At 35.7% G+C, this 25,927-nt stretch overlaps 2 protein-coding genes across 2 annotated transcripts in view; one reads left to right on the top strand and one right to left on the bottom strand.

Annotated features, from left to right (window-relative positions):
• The window catches only part of LOC128999339 (ATP-binding cassette sub-family C member Sur-like), a 35,584-nt gene extending 20,326 nt beyond the window's left edge, over nt 1-15,258 (top strand). Inside the window, exons 11-29 of the mRNA XM_054425788.1 lie at nt 113-227; nt 615-720; nt 1,603-1,864; nt 2,185-2,322; nt 2,940-3,152; nt 3,554-3,813; nt 4,505-4,615; nt 5,013-5,090; nt 5,759-5,856; nt 7,048-7,253; nt 8,309-8,530; nt 8,788-8,945; nt 10,015-10,210; nt 10,824-11,061; nt 11,489-11,607; nt 11,948-12,135; nt 13,574-13,677; nt 13,899-14,095; nt 14,889-15,258. Of these exons, the coding sequence (XP_054281763.1) occupies nt 113-227; nt 615-720; nt 1,603-1,864; nt 2,185-2,322; nt 2,940-3,152; nt 3,554-3,813; nt 4,505-4,615; nt 5,013-5,090; nt 5,759-5,856; nt 7,048-7,253; nt 8,309-8,530; nt 8,788-8,945; nt 10,015-10,210; nt 10,824-11,061; nt 11,489-11,607; nt 11,948-12,135; nt 13,574-13,677; nt 13,899-14,095; nt 14,889-15,035 (3,156 nt within the window). The 3' untranslated portion in view covers nt 15,036-15,258. The remainder of the gene's footprint in view (nt 1-112; nt 228-614; nt 721-1,602; nt 1,865-2,184; nt 2,323-2,939; nt 3,153-3,553; nt 3,814-4,504; nt 4,616-5,012; nt 5,091-5,758; nt 5,857-7,047; nt 7,254-8,308; nt 8,531-8,787; nt 8,946-10,014; nt 10,211-10,823; nt 11,062-11,488; nt 11,608-11,947; nt 12,136-13,573; nt 13,678-13,898; nt 14,096-14,888) is intronic.
• A 3,227-nt stretch (nt 15,259-18,485) lies between these two features.
• The window catches only part of LOC128999947 (uncharacterized), a 43,888-nt gene continuing 36,446 nt past the window's right edge, over nt 18,486-25,927 (bottom strand). The window contains exons 9-11 of the mRNA XM_054426779.1: nt 22,496-22,693; nt 20,364-20,561; nt 18,486-19,721 (exon numbers count right to left, since the gene is read on the bottom strand). Of these exons, the coding sequence (XP_054282754.1) occupies nt 19,582-19,721; nt 20,364-20,561; nt 22,496-22,693 (536 nt within the window). The 3' untranslated portion in view covers nt 18,486-19,581. The remainder of the gene's footprint in view (nt 19,722-20,363; nt 20,562-22,495; nt 22,694-25,927) is intronic.

Raw genomic sequence — 25,927 nt, 5'->3', positions numbered from 1 at the left:
CAAAACACTACCCTCTTGAGGCAAACTTGAAATTTCAACCAGTACTGAACATCATGTGCATTAAAACATCATGAATGTGCTTTAGGTCATGTAACATTGACGTTTGTCACAGATTGAACCAGATTTTGACAGATTCATGCCGGTAGTAGCCATTGAAGCCGCCACATTCAGCTGGGCAGCGCAAGAAGAGGCAACTCTGGTCATCCCCTCCCTTCACTTCCCTCGAGGTAAAGTGACTGTGTTGTTAGTTATAGTATGCCAACTGTTTTTCAAGGTGGAACAAATTTAAAATAGGTACTAAGCTAAGTCACAATTTCAACTAAACGACCCGACCTTTATGTTTTGAGGTATATGCCTGAAACAAATTTTACATTAAGACTAAATATTGAATGAAGGCCATGGAGTATAAGTTAAACTACCGGTATTGAATACACGATGGTTTCCTAATGTAAAAAGCAAATGCAAAGGATTGTTATTTGGGACAAAATATGACAAAGCTCCTATTAAATTTCAATGAAAAATTTGCAATTGAGTGGATTGTTTGCTAAATAGAGCAAAATGTAGATCTCTAAATGAAATGATTTTATGCAAAATAACACTCTTTGTTGTTTCAGGTAAACTGACTATGATAGTTGGTAGCACTGGCAGTGGTAAGAGTTCTTTGCTCTGCGCCATGTTAGGAGAAATACCTTGCATTAAGGGAGCTGTTAGATGGACTAAGTAAGTACTTTGGACTCTCTAGTGTGTCTCAAATGAAAGTCTACTTAAATAGCATTATTTGCTTTTGCATAATCAACCTCGATAGCATCAGTAGTGTAGCCAGGACTGTGTAAAACTTAGCCGTGTTGCAGACCAAGGGAAGGTGGTTAAGGCAACCCCCGTAATCTTTGGGACAGAAATAGTGATATCAGCGAACCAACTCATACTTTCTCTCATTAGCTTATCAACAACCCTTATAATGGGGAAGCGATAGTAGTTAATATGATACTGTATAATATAGGGTCTATGGATAAAATCACAAAAGTTACCACAACTGTTGATCCCGTAATTTGTACAACATTAAAGATTGTACCATGTTGTTGAAGATTTCAAAGACCATAGCATACTTAATTTTTTACAAAATTGTTCAAGTGGTGTTTGTAAAAATCATATTTTTATGTTTTTATGGATTTTTATTGATAAATCATCATTAGAAATCAAAATTTCTAAAAATAAAAAAAAAACTGGAGTATCCATGGATTAGTACACACATACAAAGTTTTATCAAAATCGGACCATGGGTGTGTCTGTAACTCTGTACACATATCCACACACGTGGACATAACTTCAAAAACCATTTTTTTAATCAGGGGGATCAGGGGGGCATTATTAAGATCTTTCACTGTCACTGAGACATCATGATTGTCTCACACAATCCTAAACATTTTTGCTATCGTGGCATAATCCTCTCGATAACAGGGGGTGGGTGGGGGGGGGGTGTTGTGACCCCAAAACCTCCTTCCTTGGCTACACTACAGGGTAGCATCGAGGATAAGCAAATTTGGAACACTTGTCTCATATTTTTGGTATTATATAGTACATAATGTTTTTTACATATTCCAGAGGCTGCAGTATAGCGTATGTTTCTCAGAAGCCCTGGCTGCTCAACTGTAGCTTGCGAGACAACATTTTGTTTGGCCGGCCTTACCGCAGCAGACGATACAACAGAGTCATCGCAGCCACAGCTTTGCAGCCAGACATAGACATTCTACCTGGGAAGGACATGACAGACATCGGGGAACGAGGCATCAACCTCTCCGGAGGGCAAAGGCAACGAGTGGTCATAGCTAGAGCTCTCTACTCCCGAGCCAATGTTGTCATCATGGTAATTGAACACTATATAATAAATGAAATCACATTAAACTTTTGTTTCTGTTTATACCTTAATGGAAATTGTTTAAATATAAACACTAAAAAATGTATAAAGCCTTTAGCTATCAAATTAAAATTTTTGAACTTGGCATCCAAACAGCCTATTTACTGTAGTTGAAAATTTTGTGAGTCACCACAGAATCATAAGCACACAGGTTTTGGCAAAATAAATGGAGGGCAATTAGATTATCAGAAACACTTTTGAAAGTCCTGCAATAGACATAGTTATGCCATGTAGTTAGCGATGTTGAATAAAAGATTATGAATGTACAGGATGATCCTCTGTCTGCCTTGGACCAACAAGTAGCTCAGCAAGTGTTTGAGGAAGGCATCAGACGACTGGTAATCAAAGAGAAGAGGAGTGTAGTGATGGTGACCCACTGTGTTCAGCTCATCTCCCTTGCTCATCAGGTACTGTACAGCTTCACACACAAGTACTCCAACCCAGTGTTTCCCAACCAAGGGGTTGAGGCCACTCTGATGTTACGTGGTGCCTATCTAATACCTAACGAGTAACGAGTGTCAGGATAGTTTGAGCTGGTGCATTATTAGTTTGTGGTTCATCAGCATCTGTGTTATTCAATAACGCTAAACATTTCACGTTCAGGAAAGATTTAATCAGATCAGGCTTTTAATTATATCAGCAAAATAATAAATAGAAAACAAATTTTGTCTAAGATCACACATGACTAAAGTGGCAAGCAAGATTTTTTTATCTTGTAAAGAGTTACGTAAGGAAAAAGTAACGTTGGAAACACTGCTTAACACACTAAAAAACTTTCATGAATCAAACATTTGGGTTTTCTTTTAATACAATAACAATAAAATAACTGTTGGTTGTGGCCAAAATAATTTCTTTTAAATTATTCTGTGAATAATACAAGATGACTCTTCATCAAACGATTTCTGAAACCTTTGACTGTTTTATTTCCTCCTATCATCTACAATGAAACGTATGCCATTTTTAGTACAAATGTAATTGGTATAGAGTCCTATCAACACTGACAATACGGCTGTGTTTTTACAAGGTGGTGGTGATAGACAAAGGTCGGGTGAAGGCGTGTGGGTCGCCAGCAGAGCTAGAGAGGGCAGGAGTGACTGTCCTCGGCCGCTCACTGGGGGAGACTCACAAGGGCCGTACAGCTCGTGAGAGGTGGCAGCTCATCAAACTGGTGTCTCGCATTGGCTTACAGCTCAAACAACGCAACCTAGCTGACGGAACATGGCACGCTGATCACATTGTGAGGTTTCAGAAATAAATAATTTATTGTAATACAGGTAGCCAATAGGCACAAGCTGTGTTTTTGGCTGTTCTAAAAGTTTGCAACCGATGTATGTATTGTAAAGTTCATTACTAAAAAATATGCACTATTGGATATTTTTTCAAGATATGGCCCAGATACTTTGTACGTGTCATATTGTAGAACATCTTAAAAACTTCCAGATCACACACTGTCATTTGTTGCAATAGGGTCTCACAGATATTTTAGCTCATCTGTTTTTGTAAAACTTATAAAGTTTATTTGAAACCTCTATGTAATGTAATGAGTTCACAGTTTTAAAACATGTACTAATTTTCCATTAACATGTTTTAAGTAAGTTCTAGTGTTGAATTATAAACTAGTACCTATACCAATTTCAGACACCTCCAATATTTGTGCCGTTCCGCCGCAGACTAAGTAAGTTCTCCGGCTCCCGATACTTTACGCATGATCTGCCGCTGCCGACTGACGAGTGTGATGGGGAGGATGTAGTATTACGTCGGCGTCGAGCTGCTTCCACCACTTCTCTACCTCAGCGGCGCGCCGTAACACGCACATCGTCCCTACAGACACCGACGTCACACTACATCTACCCTGTCAAGCGCCAGGCTTCATCTCCCACCATCAACAATGTCCCTAGGTACTGCAGTCCTGCCATTTCATTATCTTTTAGACTGAATGAAAAACCAAAATTATAGATAAATTCCTTGTAGCACCAAACCTAAGTACGGTAATCACTAAACCCGATTTTGTAAAACTTATAAAGTTTATTTGAAACCTCTATGTAATGTAATGAGTTCACAGTTTTAAAACATGTACTAATTTTCCATTAACATGGTATAAGTTATATTATATTAAATTTCTATTTAAATTTGGAATAATTTTAACAGGTTTAAGGAAATATTTTACTGTAAATCCGATCAGTCAAATGGAAATTAACTTAGTAGGACTATGCCAGTTTGCTGCAGCGGGGGTGTTTATCATAACTGAAATGTTTTAATTCTCGATTATTTTGTTAAATGTTTAATGAGTAGGCCTACGTAGTATATTTAAGAACTGTGTGTGTCCATAGGGTGAATCTTGTAAGATGGCCAGTTTTAATTTGAGACAAATGTTTTATTTTACCATCCAATGGTTGGTCTGGAATCAATACTGGGCACCTCACGAGATTCACCCTGGGTTAGGATATTATAAATTTTCCATTTATCACAAAGACAATTACTATTCTGTTTAATTTTTTAAAGGTTTTGTTTTGTTGTTACAATAAAGTTTATAATCCTTTTATTTTGCCCTCTTTTGTTTTGTATTTCATTTGATTTATTATAACTCAGGACCAGAACGTATACGTTTGACATATCATCATCATCATCAGCTTCCGAACGACACCCAAGTGCAAGTGGAAGCGGCTTATTAAGGCAATTGTTTTCAATGTCAACACAAAGGTAAACATAGAAATGGTAATGATAAGAATGATTCCCTATAGAGAACTTAATGTCAGCATACTCCATCAACATACAGTTTCAAAGGTTTAATTGAGTTTTAAAATATTTGACTCTAACTGAAAATATTAGACGAAACAGATTGAAGGTTTTGCATTGTTAAATTAGATGGACTATGATTTAAATTCATGGAATTTTCTGATCATAATATTTTTTAATGGTTAGCATACCTATTTCAGGGAATAAATCAGCTTCAACGTCTTTAAATCAAATAAATTACCTATAAAAACTACGGAAGCGAAAATGCAATGCACAGGCTTTGTACAGTAGTCAGATTTATTAATGCAACCAAAATTTTTTAGAAGAGTTTATCAATTCACCAAGTCTTATTTTTACACAGAAACTTACCTTCAGTTGCTGACACCACAGTCAGGGAACACACTCTCTTGAGAAGACTTATATCAACATCTTCTGTTAAGTAAGTGCCTTTTTTAAACTTCTAGAAAATCACTTTCTATTTTTAACATATAGTATTTCTATTTATATTACAAAATTTAAATTTATTTCTAACAGTTATTTGTGTAACTAGTGGGCGAAGGTGCGGCAAAGTAAGTAATTGCAGCAATTAGCAGCTTTCTGTACTATAACCAGTGCAAGGAAGCCCACTTTGTGGGTGACTATAGGAAAATACTTTTCAATATCAGCAAGATTTCTTCTGTTTTTTTTTGAAAAATGTTATTCCTAAATTTTGTTTTAAACTAAATATTGAAGCTTAGTGCTGATTTATTTATTTGTACAGTATTATCACATTTTGGTTTCTTGGTATTTCCTTTTCATAATTTATTTGTATATAATTTGACATTAGTTAAAATTGATACTTAACTATCGTCCATAGTTAACTGTAGAATTCTTGTAAGGACAAATCAACCACACTTACTGTATGAAGATGCACTTCAGAAAATATACTTCCCATATTGTTAAGATACCCATTTATTAAACATGTAATACATCCATAAATATCAATCAATCAATTTTTATTAATCTTTTATACAAAATAATGGTTAGGTACTCTAAGTTTACACCTAAGTTATGAAATGTTTCGATCCCCATTATTTTATTATTTAATAATTTAAAGTACATCCCCAGATCAGCTGCCATTGTGGAGGCTGAACGGCCGCCTCTACACCGCTTGTCCTCAACTACCTCAGACTGCAGTGATGACTTCCTTGATGAGGACGAAACTTGTAAGACTCATTCAACCCTTCTCGTTATTCTAAGGAGAACTGAACCGCACTACTACTTACATGTCATGTGAAAATGGATTTTATTCTTTAAAGTTAAGAGAGAGGAATAGTTATTTGTGCAACTAGTGAGAAAAGTGAGCAATTGACTCACTCGAGAGAAATCCTTACTCACGAGCCTTAGGCGAGTGAGGAATGGTTTCTCGAGTGAGGCAATTGTACTTTGAACTCGAGTTGCACATTATACTTTTCCTACAGTTACCATAAAACAAATAAATTTGTGAAGAAACATAACCTATTTTTACACAGAAGTGAACTTTTAATATAACATTTAATGTGAAGTGACAAATACAACAGTATAACAGCTGACCAGCTGATTTACAGCCAGTGCTGCCAACGTATTTCGTGCGCATACGACGTTGCCTGCATGTTACGCGCTCACTATTTCGTGCCTTCACGTTGCAAATCTGGAGTGAGACAAGGTAATTAGAGTGAGACAATGTTAACATTGTCTCACTGATGAGCGAATTGGCCACTTTGCTTTCTCAAATCAGTGAGAGAACATGTACATTGTTAGGTAACTGTAGGAAAAAAGTTTTGATTTTATAGTAGAGTCTAGATTATCAGGTGTTCAGTTATCCACCTCTCCAGGGTAGATTAGTGTGAAATCACGAGCTATTCCCATGTATTATGACTCAACATCAGGACAACCACTTTTGTTACCCCTTACTACACCAAGAATATATGTACCAGGATTTAGACCCCTGCACTTGACGTTAATTTTTTATACTTTAAGTGTGATACATACCACACAGTTTGTCAATTAACTACTCATACAGACATACCTCTGGTATTCTCTTGTCTTGGAATCATTTAATTTTATATTCATATAATAGTAGTGGTGTTTTTCTTTATGAGTATTTTTTATACTGAAAATACATTGTTACTTCACTACTTGCAATGATGGCTTTAAAACAAAGAAAGTAAAGTGGTTCCAATGACGGATTGACTTATAGCTTTGTAGGTTTTTTAAAACAACATCTAGCCTACCTATTTAATGAGTTTTGTCTTTTTATGTGTAAATGATGTTTGTAGTGTACATTATCAACAAGTAACCTGAAAAAAATGCATTTAGACAAAACTCTTCAACTGTCACTACAAAAATAAACTTGAATCATGTGGCCTGATGTTCAGTAGAGACTAGTGAGTGGGGCCAGGGTGGCGGGGCCCGGGAGGAGAGAGAGTATGGTCAGATACAGCGACGCATCTACCTGTCATACCTGCAGGCTTGCGGAGCCTTGGCAGGGGCCACATATCTACTGGCTACAGTCTCATGGCAGGGGCTACGTGTGGGAACTGACTACTGGCTCAGCAAGTGGACTGAGGAGTCATCCAGCAAGGTAGGCCTATGTAAAAGATAACATCTACCTGTTACATGATAACTACTGGCTACAGACTCCTACCAAGGATCAGGTTTGGGGATTTAACAAATAAATGGCATCAGAAATATTTTTGATTATTATTTTAATGGTCTAATTAAATGGTACCTATTCAGTTAGTTTTGTGACGTCCAGGGTTGGGGAATTAAATTATATTCATAGAACAGGCTAGGCCTGTCCCTAAAACCAGCCAAACTAAAATACCTTTCCCAGAGTGCTCAGAAAGAGCCAATAAATTCCAGTGGTCGATACAAAAGGTGGTTCATGGTTTTAACTATGACTAGTTTTGTAATTTAATTTAAGAAGCGCTCAGGAAATCCTGTAGACGCTGAAGTACAGCTATATCATCGTCATCCTCGCAAAAGTGTTAGAAGAATTTTGACTAACTTTTAGAACAATTCCGCAGGCCAAATGAGTATTCTATGTGGCCTATTTGATAGGACTACTTGTCTAAAACTCTACGTACCGTAATTAAGCGTAAAGTAGTAAAGAAAGATGAATGTACAGTAATCACTGCTGAAACAAATGCAACATTTCTACAGGGTCTTCTAGGGGTAAGTTAGTATAACTAAAGAAGATTATCTTATGGGTTTTCCACAAAATTTCTTGTGGCACAGACGAAAAAAATTGGATAACTTTTATTCAGAAGTTTTTGAATTGGGGTTCTCCCAAAACTTATTACTATCACTTACAGCGGGTTATAATTCTGGTAACAAGTCTAACTCAAATAATTGTTGTTAGTATTTATTGTGTATTTATTTATTGTATTTATTTTGTGTGTTATTAGTAGGCTTTAAAATTGGCAAGTTCTAGTTTTTACCTCACATCCACCTGCTTGTTCTTTTACACAGTACATTTTACTCTTCTTGAAATTTTGGTTTGCTACTATTTGACTTATTGATGGACTCGACATTTGACTTAATAAGATTCACTGCAGTTTGACAAAAACATACACTAATCCCATTGGTGTAATAAGCTTGTTTACACAATGATATATCTTATAAGGGTTTTTACAGATGTTGTACTACCTGGTGGTGTACGGTGTGCTCTCTGTGGCTTCTATCCTCCTGTCCCTAGCTACCAATGGCCTGGGCCAGTACTGTGGGGCCAGAGCTCGCCAACGTCTACATGACTCCATGCTAGATGGTCTGCTGAGCTGCCCTGTCCGCTTCTTTGAGACAACACCTCTGGGACGCATCATGAACAGATTCTCCACTGATCTGGGCATCATTGACAAAGTGAGTACTGTAAAACTATATGCATACAAAATTTATGTTAATATTAGGACATGTGTAAAAAATTTTAATATTACACATGTCTTAAAAAATTCTTGTCCATACAAATGTTTTGTGCATAAGAAATTATGGTTTAGAAACAGTTAGTTCCACAAACCAATTTACAATTAATAAATTTAACTATGACTTAAATGTTAGAACCATACCATACCAATCAAATACCAATCAATTACCAATCAATGTTTTTATGTTCCTTATAGAAAATAGCAACATCTTTGCAAAGACTGCTGCAGTTCCTACTATTGTGCTTCTCTGCAATTCTTGTCAACTGTATTGTTACTCCGTGGTTCATTGTGCTTGCTCTTCCCATCTGTCTTGTCTACTATACTGTCCAAAAGTTTTATAGAAGCTCAACCAGGTAAAAATGTTAACACCAATGATTATGTTTATAAACAACAAATTTGCATGATTTCAAAAATAAAAAAATAAAAACCATTATTTAGAATTAGTTATGGCACAAAGTGTGTTTATTACCAAGGCCACACTAAAAAAACAGGCCGTAATGCTCGTGAAGCATGACGTCACGATAGAAGACAGCAATGACGTAGTTTGCTGTTTGTGATCACTCGATCACATAAGCTTGTTGTTATAAGCTTGTTTTAATCTTTCCTTGGAAAATAAATAAACAAATACCCTTTGTCACAAAAATATTAAACAATACTTCATTGCCGTCTTCTATCGTGACGTCATGCTTGACGAGCATCACGGCCTGTTTTTTTAGTGTGGCCTTGTTATTACCCATATAAAATAAAAGCATTCAAACAAAGATTTTATAATACTAGAGGTCCTATGTAATATAAAAAGTATTGTGCTGCAATATTTTTTTATAAACAGTTATGCATCAAACAAATAGCTTAACAACTAAAGTAAAGTTAAAGTTTATAATTATTCGTATTAGAGCATAGTTTTGTGTGAGCGCAACTCCTCTGTTATTTATGGATTAACTTTAATGTTTAGGGTGTCAAACATTAACTTTTCAAATTATGGGTGATTGCATTTATACACATGAAAGCATTTTAATTACTTCTGTAAACATTTATCAAAAGACTGTGAAAATAGATAAAACATCATTGTACTTAGCAGTGGCGTGGACATGGAGCGCCCTGGAGCAGATATGGCTTTTTTTCACAATAGCGGGATACGTTGATGATGTTTTTGCCATTGCAAGGGGTGTGCTAGATTTTGCCGCAGTAGTTGGCCGAGAAAATCCTTGCAGTTGGGATAACAAGCTGAGGGGACACTGCATGTCAGAGCTACTCACTTCTACTCTTAAATATTATTTATTCCTATGCCCGATTACAACAGTGTACGACACAATAATTTATCTGGATTTTTCATTGCTATACTTCAACAGTTTTTTATTCATTTGAATCTAGCAAACCAACTAACAAATTAATTACCAACTGGTAATTTAACAATTTCCACAGGGAGCTGCAGAGGCTGGATAGCATTTCTCGGACTCCGATACTGTCCCACTTTGCAGAGACTCTGTCCGGCCTAGAGACCATCAGAGCGTTTGGTCAACAGCAAAGGTTTGCTGCTGTGTTGTTCCACAGACTTGATATCCACACCAACGTCTTCCTGCTCGGGAATTCATGCAACCGCTGGCTTGGAATCGCTTTGGTAACTATAACTTAGGCATACTTCTGGATGTATTGTGGGGTTTTAACTTAACTACAAAACTACACTATATTAGATACAACTTTATTCAAGGGCTTTGATTTCTGCAAATCTGTCATGTTAGCCACAGCGAGTGATTTTGCAATCTCTGATTAAGGACTCAAGAGATTAAAAATTGTCATAAGGTAAGAAAGTGCATATGACAACATTTAGAATGGTTTTAAGTTTGTTATTATTGTTTTTAGAGGATTTTTTAAACTTAATTTTTTTTAACATTTCACCATAGTAAGAAGTGTGAGTAAAATTTTAAATTAAGTAAAATTGGTGGTTAGTCTTCTTTTTAGAGAAGAAGATTCTATAATAATAATAATACTTTTTTGTCTTGACAATATACATTGTATCGACTCAACATTACAATTAGGTATTTAATTCTTAACTTAAGATTAGTATTCTACCTCTATTAACTAATGACATACCATATCATCACGATTTCCAAATTGTATACCCACTCCAGAAATTTTCAGCTACACTGTACTACCTATAAATACATTGATCAGTGTCATAAATAATTTGTCAAATTCTCTTAAGCTTTTAATGTAGGCTATTCTGTTTTCAGGACTACCTTGGTGGCCTGATAGTGTTCATCACAATGATCACATCTCTAGTGTCTGCAGCTCTGTTCTCCAATGTTGTCAGTCCAGCGCTGGTAGGACTAGCTATCAACTATACCCTTCTTGTGCCCATCTATCTCAACTGGGTCGTCAAGTTTTTGGCAGACATGGAAATGTATATGGGTTCAGTGGAGCGAGTCACCCAGTATGCCAGCGCTCCTTCTGAGGATTATAGACATTCCAGTAAGTTTGTTTTCTGTTACAAGTGACTGGGGAGGGAATAAAACCAATCATTTATCTAAGCCTCATCAATAAACTGAATTTATTAGCCATAGGGTAAATTAAATTAATTTGCAATTGACTACCGAAATCTCTTTGTTGTGTATCCATAAACTCACAAGAGATGAATTGGGTGAATATAATTATGATCCTAAAACACAGAACCGTCCTGATGACTCATATTAACATAATCTCACGATTTAAATATAATAATATTTAAGTGTCCTATTAAGTTGATGAGTGTTGATGTGGAATTCTTACATGGATATGAGTCAAATATATTAATCAAACAATCAAATGGTTACAGTTAATCTTTGCACTGTCTTTAGCAAAGTCAGCTCCATTCTGTGAGCCTGGAGTTCTGAAATTATGCACTAAACATATTTTTCAGGATTTGTTCCCAAAAATTGGCCAACGAGTGGAGATATAAAATTCCAAAACGTTTCTCTTCAGTATGACTCTAATCGGGTCATCACAAATTTGACCCTACATATACCTGCTGGACAAAAGGTTAGTTAACTCAACCATTGATTACTGTTATTCTTCTATATTTATTTTAAAGCTTTAATGTCAAACTTAGCTGAGTTCTTAGAGTCTTTGACTTACAGGTTATTGGAGATACAAATTCAATCTTCAGGGTCGTATCGATAAAGATTCAAGGACTTTCTATTCCTTTTTGTTAACAAATAAAACAGTTATCAAACCTAGTGCTACTCATATTGTATGCAATTTTAATTGTAACCATCTCATTATTCATACCTTTAGATTTAATCAAGTTAGAAAAGGCACCTGGCAATATAAAGTATCGTTTTAGTTGAAGATAATTCTGTAATATTTGTATTGTGTGCAGGTAGGGATCTGTGGGAGAACAGGCAGTGGCAAGTCTTCTCTGGTCATGTCATTGTTCCATATGGTGCCTATATGTGAGGGAGCCATCTATATTGATGATGTCGACATCGCAACTCTTCCTCTCAAAGTTGTACGTTCCCGTCTCTCCATTATTCCACAGGATGTCATCATGTTCAGTGGAACCATCAGGTATGCTCAGACAAAAAATAATTGTGTAATACATAATTATATACCGTATTTATAGCGATGTTTAATAAGTATGAAATAATTGCACCACTGTATGAACGAATATTTTGATAACGTTTTGTTTACAAACGAATGAAGAAGTGTCTAAACCATGACATAACTTAGTCAAAACTAAACATTTTAACAATCCAGTAACAGCTGTTACATAATAAATATTAAAATAAAGTTAAGATCAAAGGCATCACAGCTGTGGCTAAGTTGACGCCACATCAGCCTCCCGCAGAGACTGGAGGACCAGAAAGCTTGAGCTTTACATTTCAACCAGACAGAGTTGTATAGCTTCTGAATAATGATGCCGGGTTTGGAGGTTTGAGAGATGTGTTTGAAGGTTGCATATTTTGAGGTTCTATGATTGTTGGCTGATTACATTTGTCAGGTAACACATATGCAGGCTTCACCCTGTCTAAGCTCACTCGTACTTGTTTGCCATTCTATGATATTATTAAGGATTTTTTATTACGAGACATTACAGGATATGGTCCGTTGTAGGGAGGCTGTAGAGCACGTTTCATAGAGTCATCTCTTAGGAAAACATCGGTGCACTTTCTAAGATCCTGAATTATAAAAGTTTAAGGGTTGACGTGGCAAGAAGCTTGGACAGGTCTGATTGAAGACATGTGTTGACAGAGTCGTAAAACATAGTCAGAAGAATCTTCATGTCTGGGTCCGTGAACAAGGAGATAAAAAAATTCTTGATGTCCGAAAACAATATTTGCCGTTGATGCTTGAAGATCCTCGCGGTACGCACTTCTTATACCTAGGAGGACAATCGGAAGAGTTTCCAGCCAGGATGAATCGTGATGACACATCTTAAGATGACGATGGAATCTCTCCACCATTGGCACAGGGATGGTAACTGCAAGTCGTGATTCTTTCAGAGCCGAAAGTTGTTCCAAGGGACTTGAAGAGGGATGATTTAAATTGGCGGCCTTGATCAGTAGTTATTCTTGAAGGAGCACCATAACGAGAAAACCAGCATGAGACTAGACCTTCGGCAACTTCTTCTGCAGTAATGCTCTTTAAAGGATGAACCTCAGGCCACCTATAGTGTAACGGTCTATGACAGTATTTGCATGGTCCTGCTGGTGGTTAAGGCCCAATGATGTCAACATGGATGTGCTCAAAACGTGATGATGGCAAAGAGTATGATGTTCCTAGTGGAGTATGAACATGTCACGTTACCTCGCATCGCTTACAAGTACGAGCCCAATTGCGACAATCTTTTTGCATACTTTGCCAGACAAATCGATCTGCTACCGGTACAAGTTTTGCAGTAGCTTTAATGTCTGGGTGGCTGAGGTCATGTAGCGAATTAAATACTCTTCTCCGTAGTTCAACTGAAATATAAAGTCTTTGGATGAAGTGTTTGTTTTTTTTTCAGACAGAACCTAGATCTGAAAGGTCAGTTCACGGACGCTGAACTCTGGCAGAGTCTGGAAGTAGCACAGATGAAAGATGTTGTCGCTAATGATCTCGGAGGACTTGGTTAGTAGCAAAACAAAATAATTTACATGATGATATTTTTCAACTTAAACAAAATAAACATTAACTAATTGCTTGGTCTGATAACCTAACGGCTTATTAGACTTTATAATTAAAAATTCTAGTTTATGCCAAATGTAAACATTAGAATATTTATAATTGGACTACAGTTTTTAAATGGTAATATAATTTAACATTTATAACAAACCTTGTTGATGGGACAGATGGGCCAGTGAGAGAGGGAGGTAGCAACCTAAGCTGTGGTCAACGTCAGCTGATGTGTCTGGCACGAGCTGTGCTGCATCGAGCAGCACTACTGGTCATGGACGAGGCTACCAGCTGTCTGGACCCTGTGACTGAGGCTAGGTTGCTACAAGTTGCAACACAAGCCTTCGCCGACCGCACAGTCATCACAATAGCGGTAACTTTTAAATTTCTTCATTTCTCAAAGTGTATCACAAAACGTCATACTTGAGATAACATGATAGACATGACATAACATTTTGAAAACTTCCTAGTGCTGGTGATGTATTTTGAAACTTATTTTGCACAATAATTCAAATGTTTTAGAAATAAATTTTAAACTATGCATATTCAATATTGATACCTACTAAGTAAGTACTAAGTTTATCGGGAAATAATTCACTGTGGCCTAAAAGATTTATCGCGCCTCCCAAATTTGTCTCCAGTCCTACCAAGAGCCTAGATCACCCACACCTGCCCTAAACCCTGGCCAATATCCAGTATCTCACAGGGGAATATCTCCAATTGTTACCTGATACAGCCAGACTCTTGGATCTCTGAATGCCTCGTAATGCCAACTGATGGTTTTGGGTTTCCATCTTCTGATTGGTAGAATCACCATTCATACTCTTGTGTTGTAGGTCCACCGATTTTCTTGTGGGGTCCACTTAATATGTATGCAATGTCCAGTCAGAAATCCTGTTAGTAATCTTTATAAAGTTCTATTTAGTCTATTTTTAGTCTAATAATTCAGTCTCATTTATTCAGTCACAGATCTCCTGTTTTTGAAACCCCAATAAAAAGAGACATTAGCTTGCCTAAATCCTCATAGAGTTCCCCAAATTGTTGATCTTTTTATCTTTCATCTTGCAGAGCCCAGCGTGATTCTGGCCCCACAAATGAAATAGTTGCTCCTCCCTTTTTAAGCTTATCTGCCTCCAAAATGTGTATAACAGTTTATATGTTTGCAGCATCGAGTATCAGGTCTGCTGGGATGTGACCGCGTGCTGGTGTTGGACCGAGGCAGAGTTGTGGAGGATGCTAGTCCTGCAGAGCTGCTGAACCACAAGATGGGACTTTTCTCATCAATGCTTCGCAAGAGTGAGGACCCATTGTAACACTTCATATGACAAAGTGCTTTCACATTGCCTAATGTACAAACTATTAGAGTTACCAAAACATGTTTCTATTACTTTTAAATTTTACTAATAATTAAGTCTTTGTCTCAGGGAAATATAGTATTTTTGTATTACCGTTTAACATCCAAACTTAGTACAGTATAAACACAATATTATACATATTCTTAGTTGAATTTGTTAGAAAACAGTTGTGCTTTGACTGTTTTGTGACATGTAGCCGCATTTACATGATGCGTAGGTGGCCAGGTTAAATACCTCAGGTAACTTGAAATACATTGAGGCAGTTGGTACTCGCATAAATGCAGCCAATATGCTTGGTTCTTTTGCACACAATTTTAATCCCTAAACTGCACATAACATTTTATAAAAGGTAAATGAAAATCATCTATAATGACATATGAATTAAATAATGTAGTAATTGACATTACAAAATATATATTTGTTAAGTTTATTTTGGAAAATGATTTAGCCGTTTGGCAATATTATGAAGAAAATATATATATTTGGTCAGTCCCATAACCAGGGGGGGGGGTTTAGGGGTTGAACCAACCCCCCCCCTGAACGTGATTTATTTACAATAAAAATTTTGTTTCTGCAACTAAAAAATCTCTTTCATACTCTTTCATCCTAAAAACACAAGTTTGCAGGTCTAATTTTCAAACGACCCGGGGGAGGGCCCCCTGACCCCTCGGTGTAACCCCCCCCCCCCCCTTGGATCATCCTAGTTATGACTGGTTGCCTTTATTTTTTATTAATAGCGTAACTTTTGTAAAAAGCTGTAATGATGATGTCCTGACAGGTCAAAATTATTTTGTATCTTTTTGATTATGAATTAAATAACATTTTAAAAAGGTAGTTTTTTTTTGTGTGTGATTTTATCCCTCAAGATTAATACTTGCATTACTTGTTTTAAGATGGACGTTTCTTTGTTTTCTCCATTAACCATATTGAAAAATTCAAACAAAATTGAAAATGAGAAATAAAATTACTCTTCTGAAGTGAACTGGTAGATTTTCTCATCGTCTGAACTTATCCTGTGACAAGCATTTAGGCATTGTGACATCAGAAATGAGGTCAGGAAAAGAAAATGCATACTTGTAGAAAATAAGTTTAATTTTATTTACACAGTAGTTTAGTAATTATTTATAAAACTACAATAAAACAAAGTTGAGACAATGCCTATATATATATAATCACAGATTGACTTATTCAATTTTAAAATTATTTACATTAAATAATACTTACAACTAGTTATTGAGATTTTACGTCTTGTCAAACTTTACTTATTAAATTACAAAATGAATTTGAACTTTCAATCTGAACTTTTTTTCTTCACCTTATTTATAAACTGAAATGTTTCAGTTCAAAGGTAAAAATACAATTTTTGAATGTAAAGCTTTTAAATTTGATCATTTTTATTATTGCTTCTATTTGTAAAACACATTAAACGTTTTACCCCTGTACTAATTGTTGCATTTTGTAACTTTAAAAGTTTCAGAACCTCTGGATTAAATAAAGGCAAAATAGGTTTTAGGTTTATTGGGGATGCAAGGAAGAGAACAATTCTCTGTGGAGGGGGGGGGTGGAGGGGGGCAGGCACAAATATCTCTCGGGCCCATAGCTCGTCACATGCAAACTGCGGGCCTGATATTACTGTAGGAGTATATTTCCAAAAGGTTACAATCCAAAAGGTCAAATTAGAAGACTAGCTTTATTGTCATGTATTTAGAACAATTTGGTGCCTTTTGCATTTTTAGTTTTGCTTCAATATACTATGAATTATCCTAAAAAATATCATGGATTCTTTGCAACATTAACCAATTGAGACATAATATTTACAACCCGACAAGTAAACGACTATAGTTACGTCTTCCGTCTTTATTATTTGAGCTTCTCACTACCTCACCTTGCTCCATTCTGTGAAGGGCCAAATCACAAACACATCTCTATGAAAGCCCTAAATGTTCAGTAAGGAAATTTTAAATTGGCAATAAGGTCACTTATGCTTGTTTCCAATTCAGTAATCATGCAATTAATTGTACAAATAAGTTGAATAGGAAATGGTTAGATTCTGAAATAGACAATTAATTTCCCATCTATATACGCCTAGACCAGCTGTAGCTGTTTTTTTTTTTTTTTTTTTTTTAATAACATAGGTAGTTGAAGCAGACACACATTGATTGTGATTACTCTACCGTCAAGGTTCTGGTTTCCTCCTCAATTGCTAATGATAGGTTAATATAACACAAAAACAAAAGATGTCATAGCTTACAATAAGCTGTTCTATCAGTTTGGCTTGGTTAAAAAGTTGGTGTGTTTAAACAAAATCTTTCATTTACACCAGTGGACTCAGTGGCTAAATTTAACTTAAACATGGGAATAAAACTGAAAGTCGGAATGTACATTTTACATCTAAAATTCATCAAAAGCTCATAGTTCAGTTTTATATCCTGAGTTTATGAAAACACTTACTGTGAGTTATACTTTTGAAAGTATATGATGGTACCCAGTGGCGTATCCAGGGGGGGGGGGGGTTAGGGGTTTTATTTATTGCCTAACGTTGTCATGGTCATGTCTTCAAAGACGGGTGGCAGATATATTCGCTGCTTTTCTACTCATACGATATCCGCATAGTTAAAAACGAGTAAAAAATTATTTTGACAGTAGGCCTATTAAGTGATCCATTGTGTTTATTTTATGTATACTTGCATAACAAAACACAAATAAGGAAAATTAATTTTTATTTTTTCCTATAATTTTTTCCCGTTCTATGTCACAATTTCGCCTGTCCGGGAAGGGTTAAATACTGGAACAGCTTACAATTCACTAGGATCTTACTAGGATTTGTAGCCCAGCAGAGTTCCAACAATCAGAAAACGTGCCTGAAAACTCTAAGGTGCTGTAGATTTCGTGAAACTGGAAATACTGTGTTAAGAGAACCACTGTGACAGATAAGCTAGGTACACATGGGAGCATTGCACCGCACACTGTAACGCGCTTCAGATAAGCCTTTAAAACCCATGACAGCGTTGCAACGCACGTTGGATCAATTGTCTCATGGCATGTCCCGGTACAGCCATAAAAGTGGAAGAGGCCATTTCTGTTTGAGTTTGTACCATAGATATAAAAATGAAAACAAACTCAAAGTACCCCCGTTGCAGCTCTTTGCCCCCATACCACTCTTTACCCTAATCTATGAAAATATTAACTTGTTTTGTAATTACCTGAGAATACTATCTTCTACATATTTAACAAAAGTTCAGGTCTGTCTAGCACCTAGTGAGAACATTGTTAGGGATTAAATTTCAACGAAAAGAACCTCATAGTTACCATGAGGTAAGTTTGTTGTAAATTGAAGTAAACACACAGCAAACATACTTAAAACCTACTATCCTAGTAATTTAACCTTTTATTACAATTCAGTTTCATATCAATATTCAAAATTGTTTAAACACAAAGAAATATTGGCCACTAAATGTTTTAATTACCGTAATGTAATATTCATGTTTATTTCAATGTTAAGAGTTTTCATTTATTTTAATGTTAACGTAGTTGTTTTATAAAAAAGTATGTTATTTTAGGTTTGAAGTTTATCCGTCACATTTATGTTATTATAGTTATTATGTCTGGATCAGGAGTCAATCTCTTTCAGTTTTGATCACATAATCATAATGAAAATGTTATCATTACAGTACCTGTATTTTTAACAACTTGACCAGTTACGGTACCTAAAAATTTCACGTTCAGGTTTTGAGATTCGAGACTCGGGATTTGATTTTTTAAGTTTCGGTTTTGGTTTTGAGATTCAAAATTTCTGGTTTTGACCATCACTAGTTCTTTGTGCAACGCCCGCTAGCAGAAGCTTTGTCTTGAGCTACAATGGTTTTAATGGCTAATACACATGTGAGCGTTGGAACGTGCGTTTTGGAGTAGGAGGGAGTAGGTTTTAAGTATGTTTGCTGTGTGTTTACTTCAATTTACAACAAACTTAACTCATGGTAACTATGAGGTTCTTTTCGTTGAAATTTAATCCCTAACAATGTTCTCACTAGGTGCTAGACAGACCTGAACTTTTGTTAAATATGTAGAAGATAGTATTCTCAGGTAATTACAAAACAAGTTAATATTTTCATAGATTAGGGTAAAGAGTGGTATGGGGGCAAAGAGCTGCAACGGGGGTACTTTGAGTTTGTTTTCATTTTTATATCTATGGTACAAACTCAAACAGAAATGGCCTCTTCCACTTTTATGGCTGTACCGGGACATGCCATGAGACAATTGATCCAACGTGCGTTGCAACGCTGTCATGGGTTTTAAAGGCTTATCTGAAGCGCGTTACAGAGTGCGGTGCAATGCTCCCATGTATACCTAGCTTATCAGTCACAGTGGTTCTCTTAACACAGTATTTCCAGTTTCACGAAATCTACAGCACCTTAGAGTTTTCAGGCACGTTTTCTGATTGTTGGAACTCTGCTGGGCTACAAATCCTAGTAAAGCAATGCACTCTTTCTCCTGAAGGATTATTTTAAATTAGGAAGAACTCTGGCCCTACAAAGTCGCCACATGTAGGGAAGTTGTCAGGCAGAGGTGGTGTGTCGGATGTGGAGCCTACACGGAATATCACCCCCAACCCTTGCCACCTCTCATCATGCAGCAACCAGTAACCTGGGCGGAACAGAGAACATGCGTATATGTAATATTGCAATATTTACTCAGAATATCAGTTGTAAACCGTATATGCATACACTTAACAACACAATTATTAGTACCAAACTCGAATCCTAAAATTTACAGTTGATAATAATTTATAAGAAATGAGATATATTGTAAGGAAATCATAAGTGTAAGTGATAGCTAGTTGTACAGTTCAAAGTATTTAATAAATGGTTTTAAGTTACCTTTGTCAGTAGCTCAAATGGTCGACAAGGGTAACTTAAAACCATTTATTAAGTCTAATAGCTCAGGGGCAGAAAAAACAAAAATGTTTAAACCAAAGTATTTAATTCTTAAATATATTTATGTTCTGTGAATTCTCACTCATTTGTGATTTCACCTAATAAGTTAAATACCAGGTAAAGGAGAAAAGAAAACCCCTAGTAAGAATGTGTTTTAGAAATATAAAGTAGAAAAAACCACAATCTTTGTGGGGCATAAACTATGAAGGAATGAAAAAATTGAATGGACTATAGGGTTTTGGTGTAATATTACCTCTAACTCTGAGGTAAAATGGATAGGTACTTAATAGAGATATAATTTAGTGCTACCAAATAGCAAATAAAATTAAAATAATAATGGATAAAAACTTACCAGGGTTGTCAGCCTTAAACCGCAGAGCCACAGCACCACCAGCAGGAACAGTGACTGTGTCTTTAACCACAGGATTGTGTAGTTGACGTGGCAGTCTACCATACTCTGCACCACGCCGCACTCCTTCCCCCCTCCCCGCCACCCCCACCACATGGAAACTGTGGCCGTGCAGGTGGAATGTGTGGGATCCTTCACCACCTGAACACACATGGTTCAGTGGTCTATAATTATTATTATAGGTTTTTAAAACAAAGATGGGTAAACGATCATGCACAACGTGTTTGATGAATGAGATGAAGCTTTTTGTTACTGACAGATCAACTAGGGTATTTACTCAGGGTCATTTATTTAAAGCCAAATGATCTGAACAAAACTGGACATTTCTCAGGGTACAAACCGGTAACATTCTATTTAATAGGTGAGCACTAGTAATCTGTTCAGCTACACAGACATTTGGTGATTGATTAAGAAAGTCTTGTACTGAAACTGAATATGGTCAGTAATCAGTGGTGGATTTACCACTAGGCCGATCATGCCGAAGGGGAGTGCAGTGCATTCCACAAAAACAAGTTTTTCATAAAAAATTTGATTTTTTTGTTTTTTCACTATTAATTTGTTGCCGCTGCGGGTGTCAATAATGATGACTCAGTGACTCATTATTCGTGGTTGTGGCTATAAGTTGTTCCCTTGATTTATGGAAAATGTTCACGTTTCTCCATGATCGAGGGTGACTATAATGAACCCATAGGAGATTTTCTTCGTGACTATTGCTGTGGTTGCAAGTGACAATAATGATAATGGTCCATTGATTCAGAGAAGGTATTAACAATTTCTCTGTGTTTACTGGTGACAGTAATGATGGTCCCTTGATTGTGGGAAATTTTGACAATTTTGCCACAATCGAGGAGAATTTCCACCTTAGGGGCGGGGACCGCTTCAGGTCATTTAACCTGGGGCAGCAGGTACCCTATATCTGGCACTTTCAGAACTATAGCTTCAAAACAGGGCTACTTCATTTAAATATGGGGCATAACAAATAGATAATACATTGTCACTCTCACAATGTTGCACACTCTTTAATGTTTGTATTAGCGAATTTTCCTATAGGGAAGTAGCTATTACCGTAGGTGGCACGGTAAGACCTAGACCTGGGGCTGATTTACTTTTTCATTTTGATGTCCCCAGGGGCCAAAAACACCATTCGTTCAAATTTTTATATATGTATATATATATACGTCCGTGAACGCGATAACTTGAGTAATTTTTGTCCGATTTTGATGAAATTTGGTGTAAATGTGTAAAGCGGGATAAACTTGAATGAGTTCGCGAACCAGCATGATCGGACCATGGGAACGGGGCTTTACGGGGGGTTTTATGGGGTAAAAATTGGTTTTTCTCACTTTTGACCCTCAAAACACAAAATTTCCCAATTTCTCTATAGACCTTTTTAAAGAGCTTAAAAAAACAAATAATTTAGTATATAAAAGTATTTTTGTTCGGTTATTAGTAACGGAGAAAATTTAAAAAATTGTAAATTTAAAATTCCCATGTTATTCTTATGGAGAATGTTGTCAAATGTTGTAGTTTGCTTGTTTATGGATATATTTTGATTAAACTTGGCAAATTTATTTATTTTGTACTAAGCTACCAATATTTTACTCAAAAACACACTTTATTAGTTTCCTTGTAGCAGCAAACCTAGGTACTCCTTAAACCTAATGTTATTAAAATATATTTAACTGAAAATCAATTCAGACAAATGGAAATTCGCTTAGTCGGCAGGTTTGCTGCGGCGGGGGTATATTTTGTTTTTAATTGTAATTTAAAGTATTTAAACATAATTTGAAATTAACTTAGTTTTAACATCAGTCTAATAGATACAAGTTTTAATTTGTTGTATACATGACATTTTTGGATGGTAAAACTGTTTGATGGAAACTTTTTCTGCAGTAAAGTAACTGTTGTACACAAAATGATTCGAATACCTAATTTATTATAAATTAGTCCAACACCATAAAAAAGTGTGTAAATTCTGCTGAACATAGATAGATCAATATTTTTTTCTGATTTACTAAAATATATTCTGATATACTATAAACAGATAAGAAACAATGATGTCAAATTAATTGTACCTTGGTCAATGAGCATCAGTTCGACAGGAGTGTGTAAAGGCACTTCTACAACATGGACACATTGACACATGGCTTGTTCCTCACAAGGCGACGGACGAGCATTGGAGTTGCAAACCTCCAGGTCTGCTGCATGACTCAGCAGAGGCGATGAAGGGAAGGTGAGAGTGAGATTGTTGAGGCGAGGCAGTCTCAGAGAGTCTGCAAGTATAAAGTCAAGTAGGATTGGTTACTCCATGTTGTTCTATGTTTCATAACATAATCTTAGCTAAAGTGTTATTTGTCTGTTTTGCATAGTTGGGAAAGTTAGTCAAAAATTCTAACTAGTTAGAAGTTATAAGTTAGTCCCGTAAAAAGTAACTGATAGAAGTTATAAGTTAGTTAGTTTAAAAAGTAACTGATAGAAGTTATTAGTTAGTTGAAAAACTAACTGATAGAAAATAAAGTTAGTTTTAGTAGAAATTAGTTGTTCGTTGGGCAGTTGTTTTAAAGTATTTTTTAATGTCACATCTTGGTTACTAATATATACTATAATACGAGTAAAGATTGCGCAAGATATGATTTTAAAAACGGCTACTACGATTTCCTCCAATTTCAATGCTATTGAAAATTGCTTGTATAATACATTTGCATTGTATGATGTCTTACCAACCAAAGGGATAATTACCGGTACGACTGTTCAAAAACATTTAGTGTTTTACTGCAAAACAATATACGAGTGAAAATTTAAAAACATACGTTTTCAGGAAAAGCACTTTGCAAATTTTTTTCCCCTTTTTTCAAAACTTTTATATTTTTTTTTGTATTTCATTAACATTTGAAGTTTCATAAAATGTCCATGGTAACAGAATATCTTTGGTAGTTTCTTTTTAAAAGAGCATCTTTAGTGGAAAAACACAAAATCCTGTCACGACCATAACAGACGTTTAAATGAATATTAAAAATAGTTAATATTATTTTTATTACTATGTTTTGCTATAATCTAATTTACTTTTATGACCATTATACTATAAAAAGGTCACTGAGCTTTTGGTATATATGGTCTTTCTAGAAAAAAATAAAAAGCTCAAAAAATTGAAAAAAACCAATAAAATCTTTTTAAGTTTGTATAACTTCGAAAAAACTTACCTGAGACCCGAAAAATCGTTATGTTTGTATAGAGGTGTGATTCTTTTGTGTATAAAACATAGAAATATTACGATATTTTAATTTTTGAAATTTTTATGATAGAAATCATAAACGTGATGGTCAGGGACAAGCGGTACGGTCGTGAATTGTCTGGAATAATCTAAATCTTTCCAAACAATCCTTCAATTATCCTGTTAGTTATAATAAAAATATGTGTTTCAATTGCACTAAACTGTTCAATTTACAATTATATTAAAGTTATTGTCACGACCAAACACACTATAATCCATAAGGCTGGATTGGTCGTGAAAAAACCCACGATGGTCGTGAAACTTTGGTCGTGAAATTACGAGTTATTTGGCTCTGTTCTGGCGGTAGCCCTGCACCTCATGTTCGAGGATACAAAGTGGACTTCTAGGTTAATCTAGCAATTGAAATATCTTATAAACAAAAATTAACACCATGTCTACTTGATCGAATGACTACGTACGGTCATGGACACACCAAAATTACAAAAAACACAATCTTTCCTTTATTAATCTTGTAATTCCTCCTTTCAACTCGAAACGACCGGCACTACAATCCTGACGTACACCCCGAACTAGTCTCTAAAACCAACTGACTCCATCGACGCCAGGCTTGCCACTGTCGTGCTCCAAAGTTGAAAATTTTTCCCAAATGGTCGTGACGCCAAATCGAGGGACAGACTTATTTTGTCATGGTAGTCAGTTTTTAATGACAATAAAATTATAATATGCTCCTTTTTTGTAAGTTTAATAACCATTGATGACATAAAAATATGGCTTTACATATTTTGGCATGAATAATTAGTCTAAAAACAGCGTGAAAGTTGGAAAATGTACCCTAGGGACACGTCATGGTCGTGAATTTCGAGACTTTAAAAATACGAAAAAAATACTTAAAACCTATTTAAAACCAAATAAATGTGTGTAACATGTTGCCCCCGTCCCAAAAAATATTAAAACACATAATAATAAACTACAAATCCAGTATCTACGAAGTAAAAGGCCAGGGACATGAAAACGTACGTTTTTAAATTTTCACTCATACACTGACATTGAACTAAAAATCTAAAGGAAAGGCCAAGGAGATTTGTATTTTTCGACGATGCACCGCACGAATTGATGCGTTATTACACCATACCGTAATTATAGTTGCAACGTTCCACGATCCCAGTGACTTAATGCAATAACGGTCGTCAGATAACAGATGTTATGTATCATGAGTTTTATATTGATTGAAGCTTATTGTGGACATTTTATAGATTGATCGTCCAAATTAAAAAGTTTTGTAGACTAAATTGAGGATAAGTGGATGTCTAACAAAAACGAATTGACTTTACTACCTTATTAATCGTAGTAAGACTGAAAATATTTGTAGGCTTATAAGCTCTATTTTTTACCTCTTGAACAAATCAAACACCTCGAGCAAGATCGGTCCCCTGGTACTTGTGTTTTAATCAAACATTGTCACATTTTACATTACTACAACATAAACAAATGACATAAAACTTGTCAGATAATTAACATCAACTAAAGACAATGTTTTGACACTTGAGATGATATATCAATCACCAAACAAACATTTCCCCTTCCCACCCATCAGTGCTTGGGGTGTTGATAATGGCCGTCACTACCCTTCCACAGGCCCACTGCATTCCAAAGCAACTGGACTTTGACTTTCTCTTTCCCCACCCCCCGCGATGTTTGTCTACAAGGGCACTGACCTCTCACGGCCGCACGCAACCCTCACTGATCACGTGAAATAAATAACCATCGATGTATAATAAATCGATAATAATAATAACAATAACGATAATAATAATAAGTAGAGTTATATACATCGATGTAAATAACCAGTATTTGAGATGCTTCCGCATAATTGGGAAAGTTAGTTGAAAATTCTAACTAGTTAGAAGTTATTAGTTAGTCCCGTAAAAAGTAACTGATAGAAGTTATTAGTTAGTTAATTTAAAAACAAACTAATAAAATAGAAGTTAGCCAAAAAAAACTAATGAATAGTGCTATTCGATAGAATTTCTATTCGTTATTCCCAAGTATGCTGTTTTGCAAATGGACACTCTGTTATGAACACACTTTGAAAACAGAACGTTAGAACAACAGAGAGAATTATCCATTATTCACTCTTTTAGATCAGAGTTAAATTTAATGCCAAGTTGTCTCGTAAAGTAAATTTGGAAAATGTTCATTTATTAAAAGTAGAAATTTCAGAGGTATTAAAGAACTTATTTCCATAGCTTCCCAGTCAGCATAAAAATTGTTGAAA

Source organism: Macrosteles quadrilineatus, unplaced genomic scaffold (genome assembly GCF_028750875.1).
Source record: "Macrosteles quadrilineatus isolate MER2022 unplaced genomic scaffold, UCM_ALF_1.0 Scaffold_1__1_contigs__length_201487025, whole genome shotgun sequence".
Lineage (NCBI taxonomy): Eukaryota > Metazoa > Arthropoda > Insecta > Hemiptera > Cicadellidae > Macrosteles > Macrosteles quadrilineatus.
This window is presented reverse-complemented; position numbering and strand designations above follow the sequence as displayed.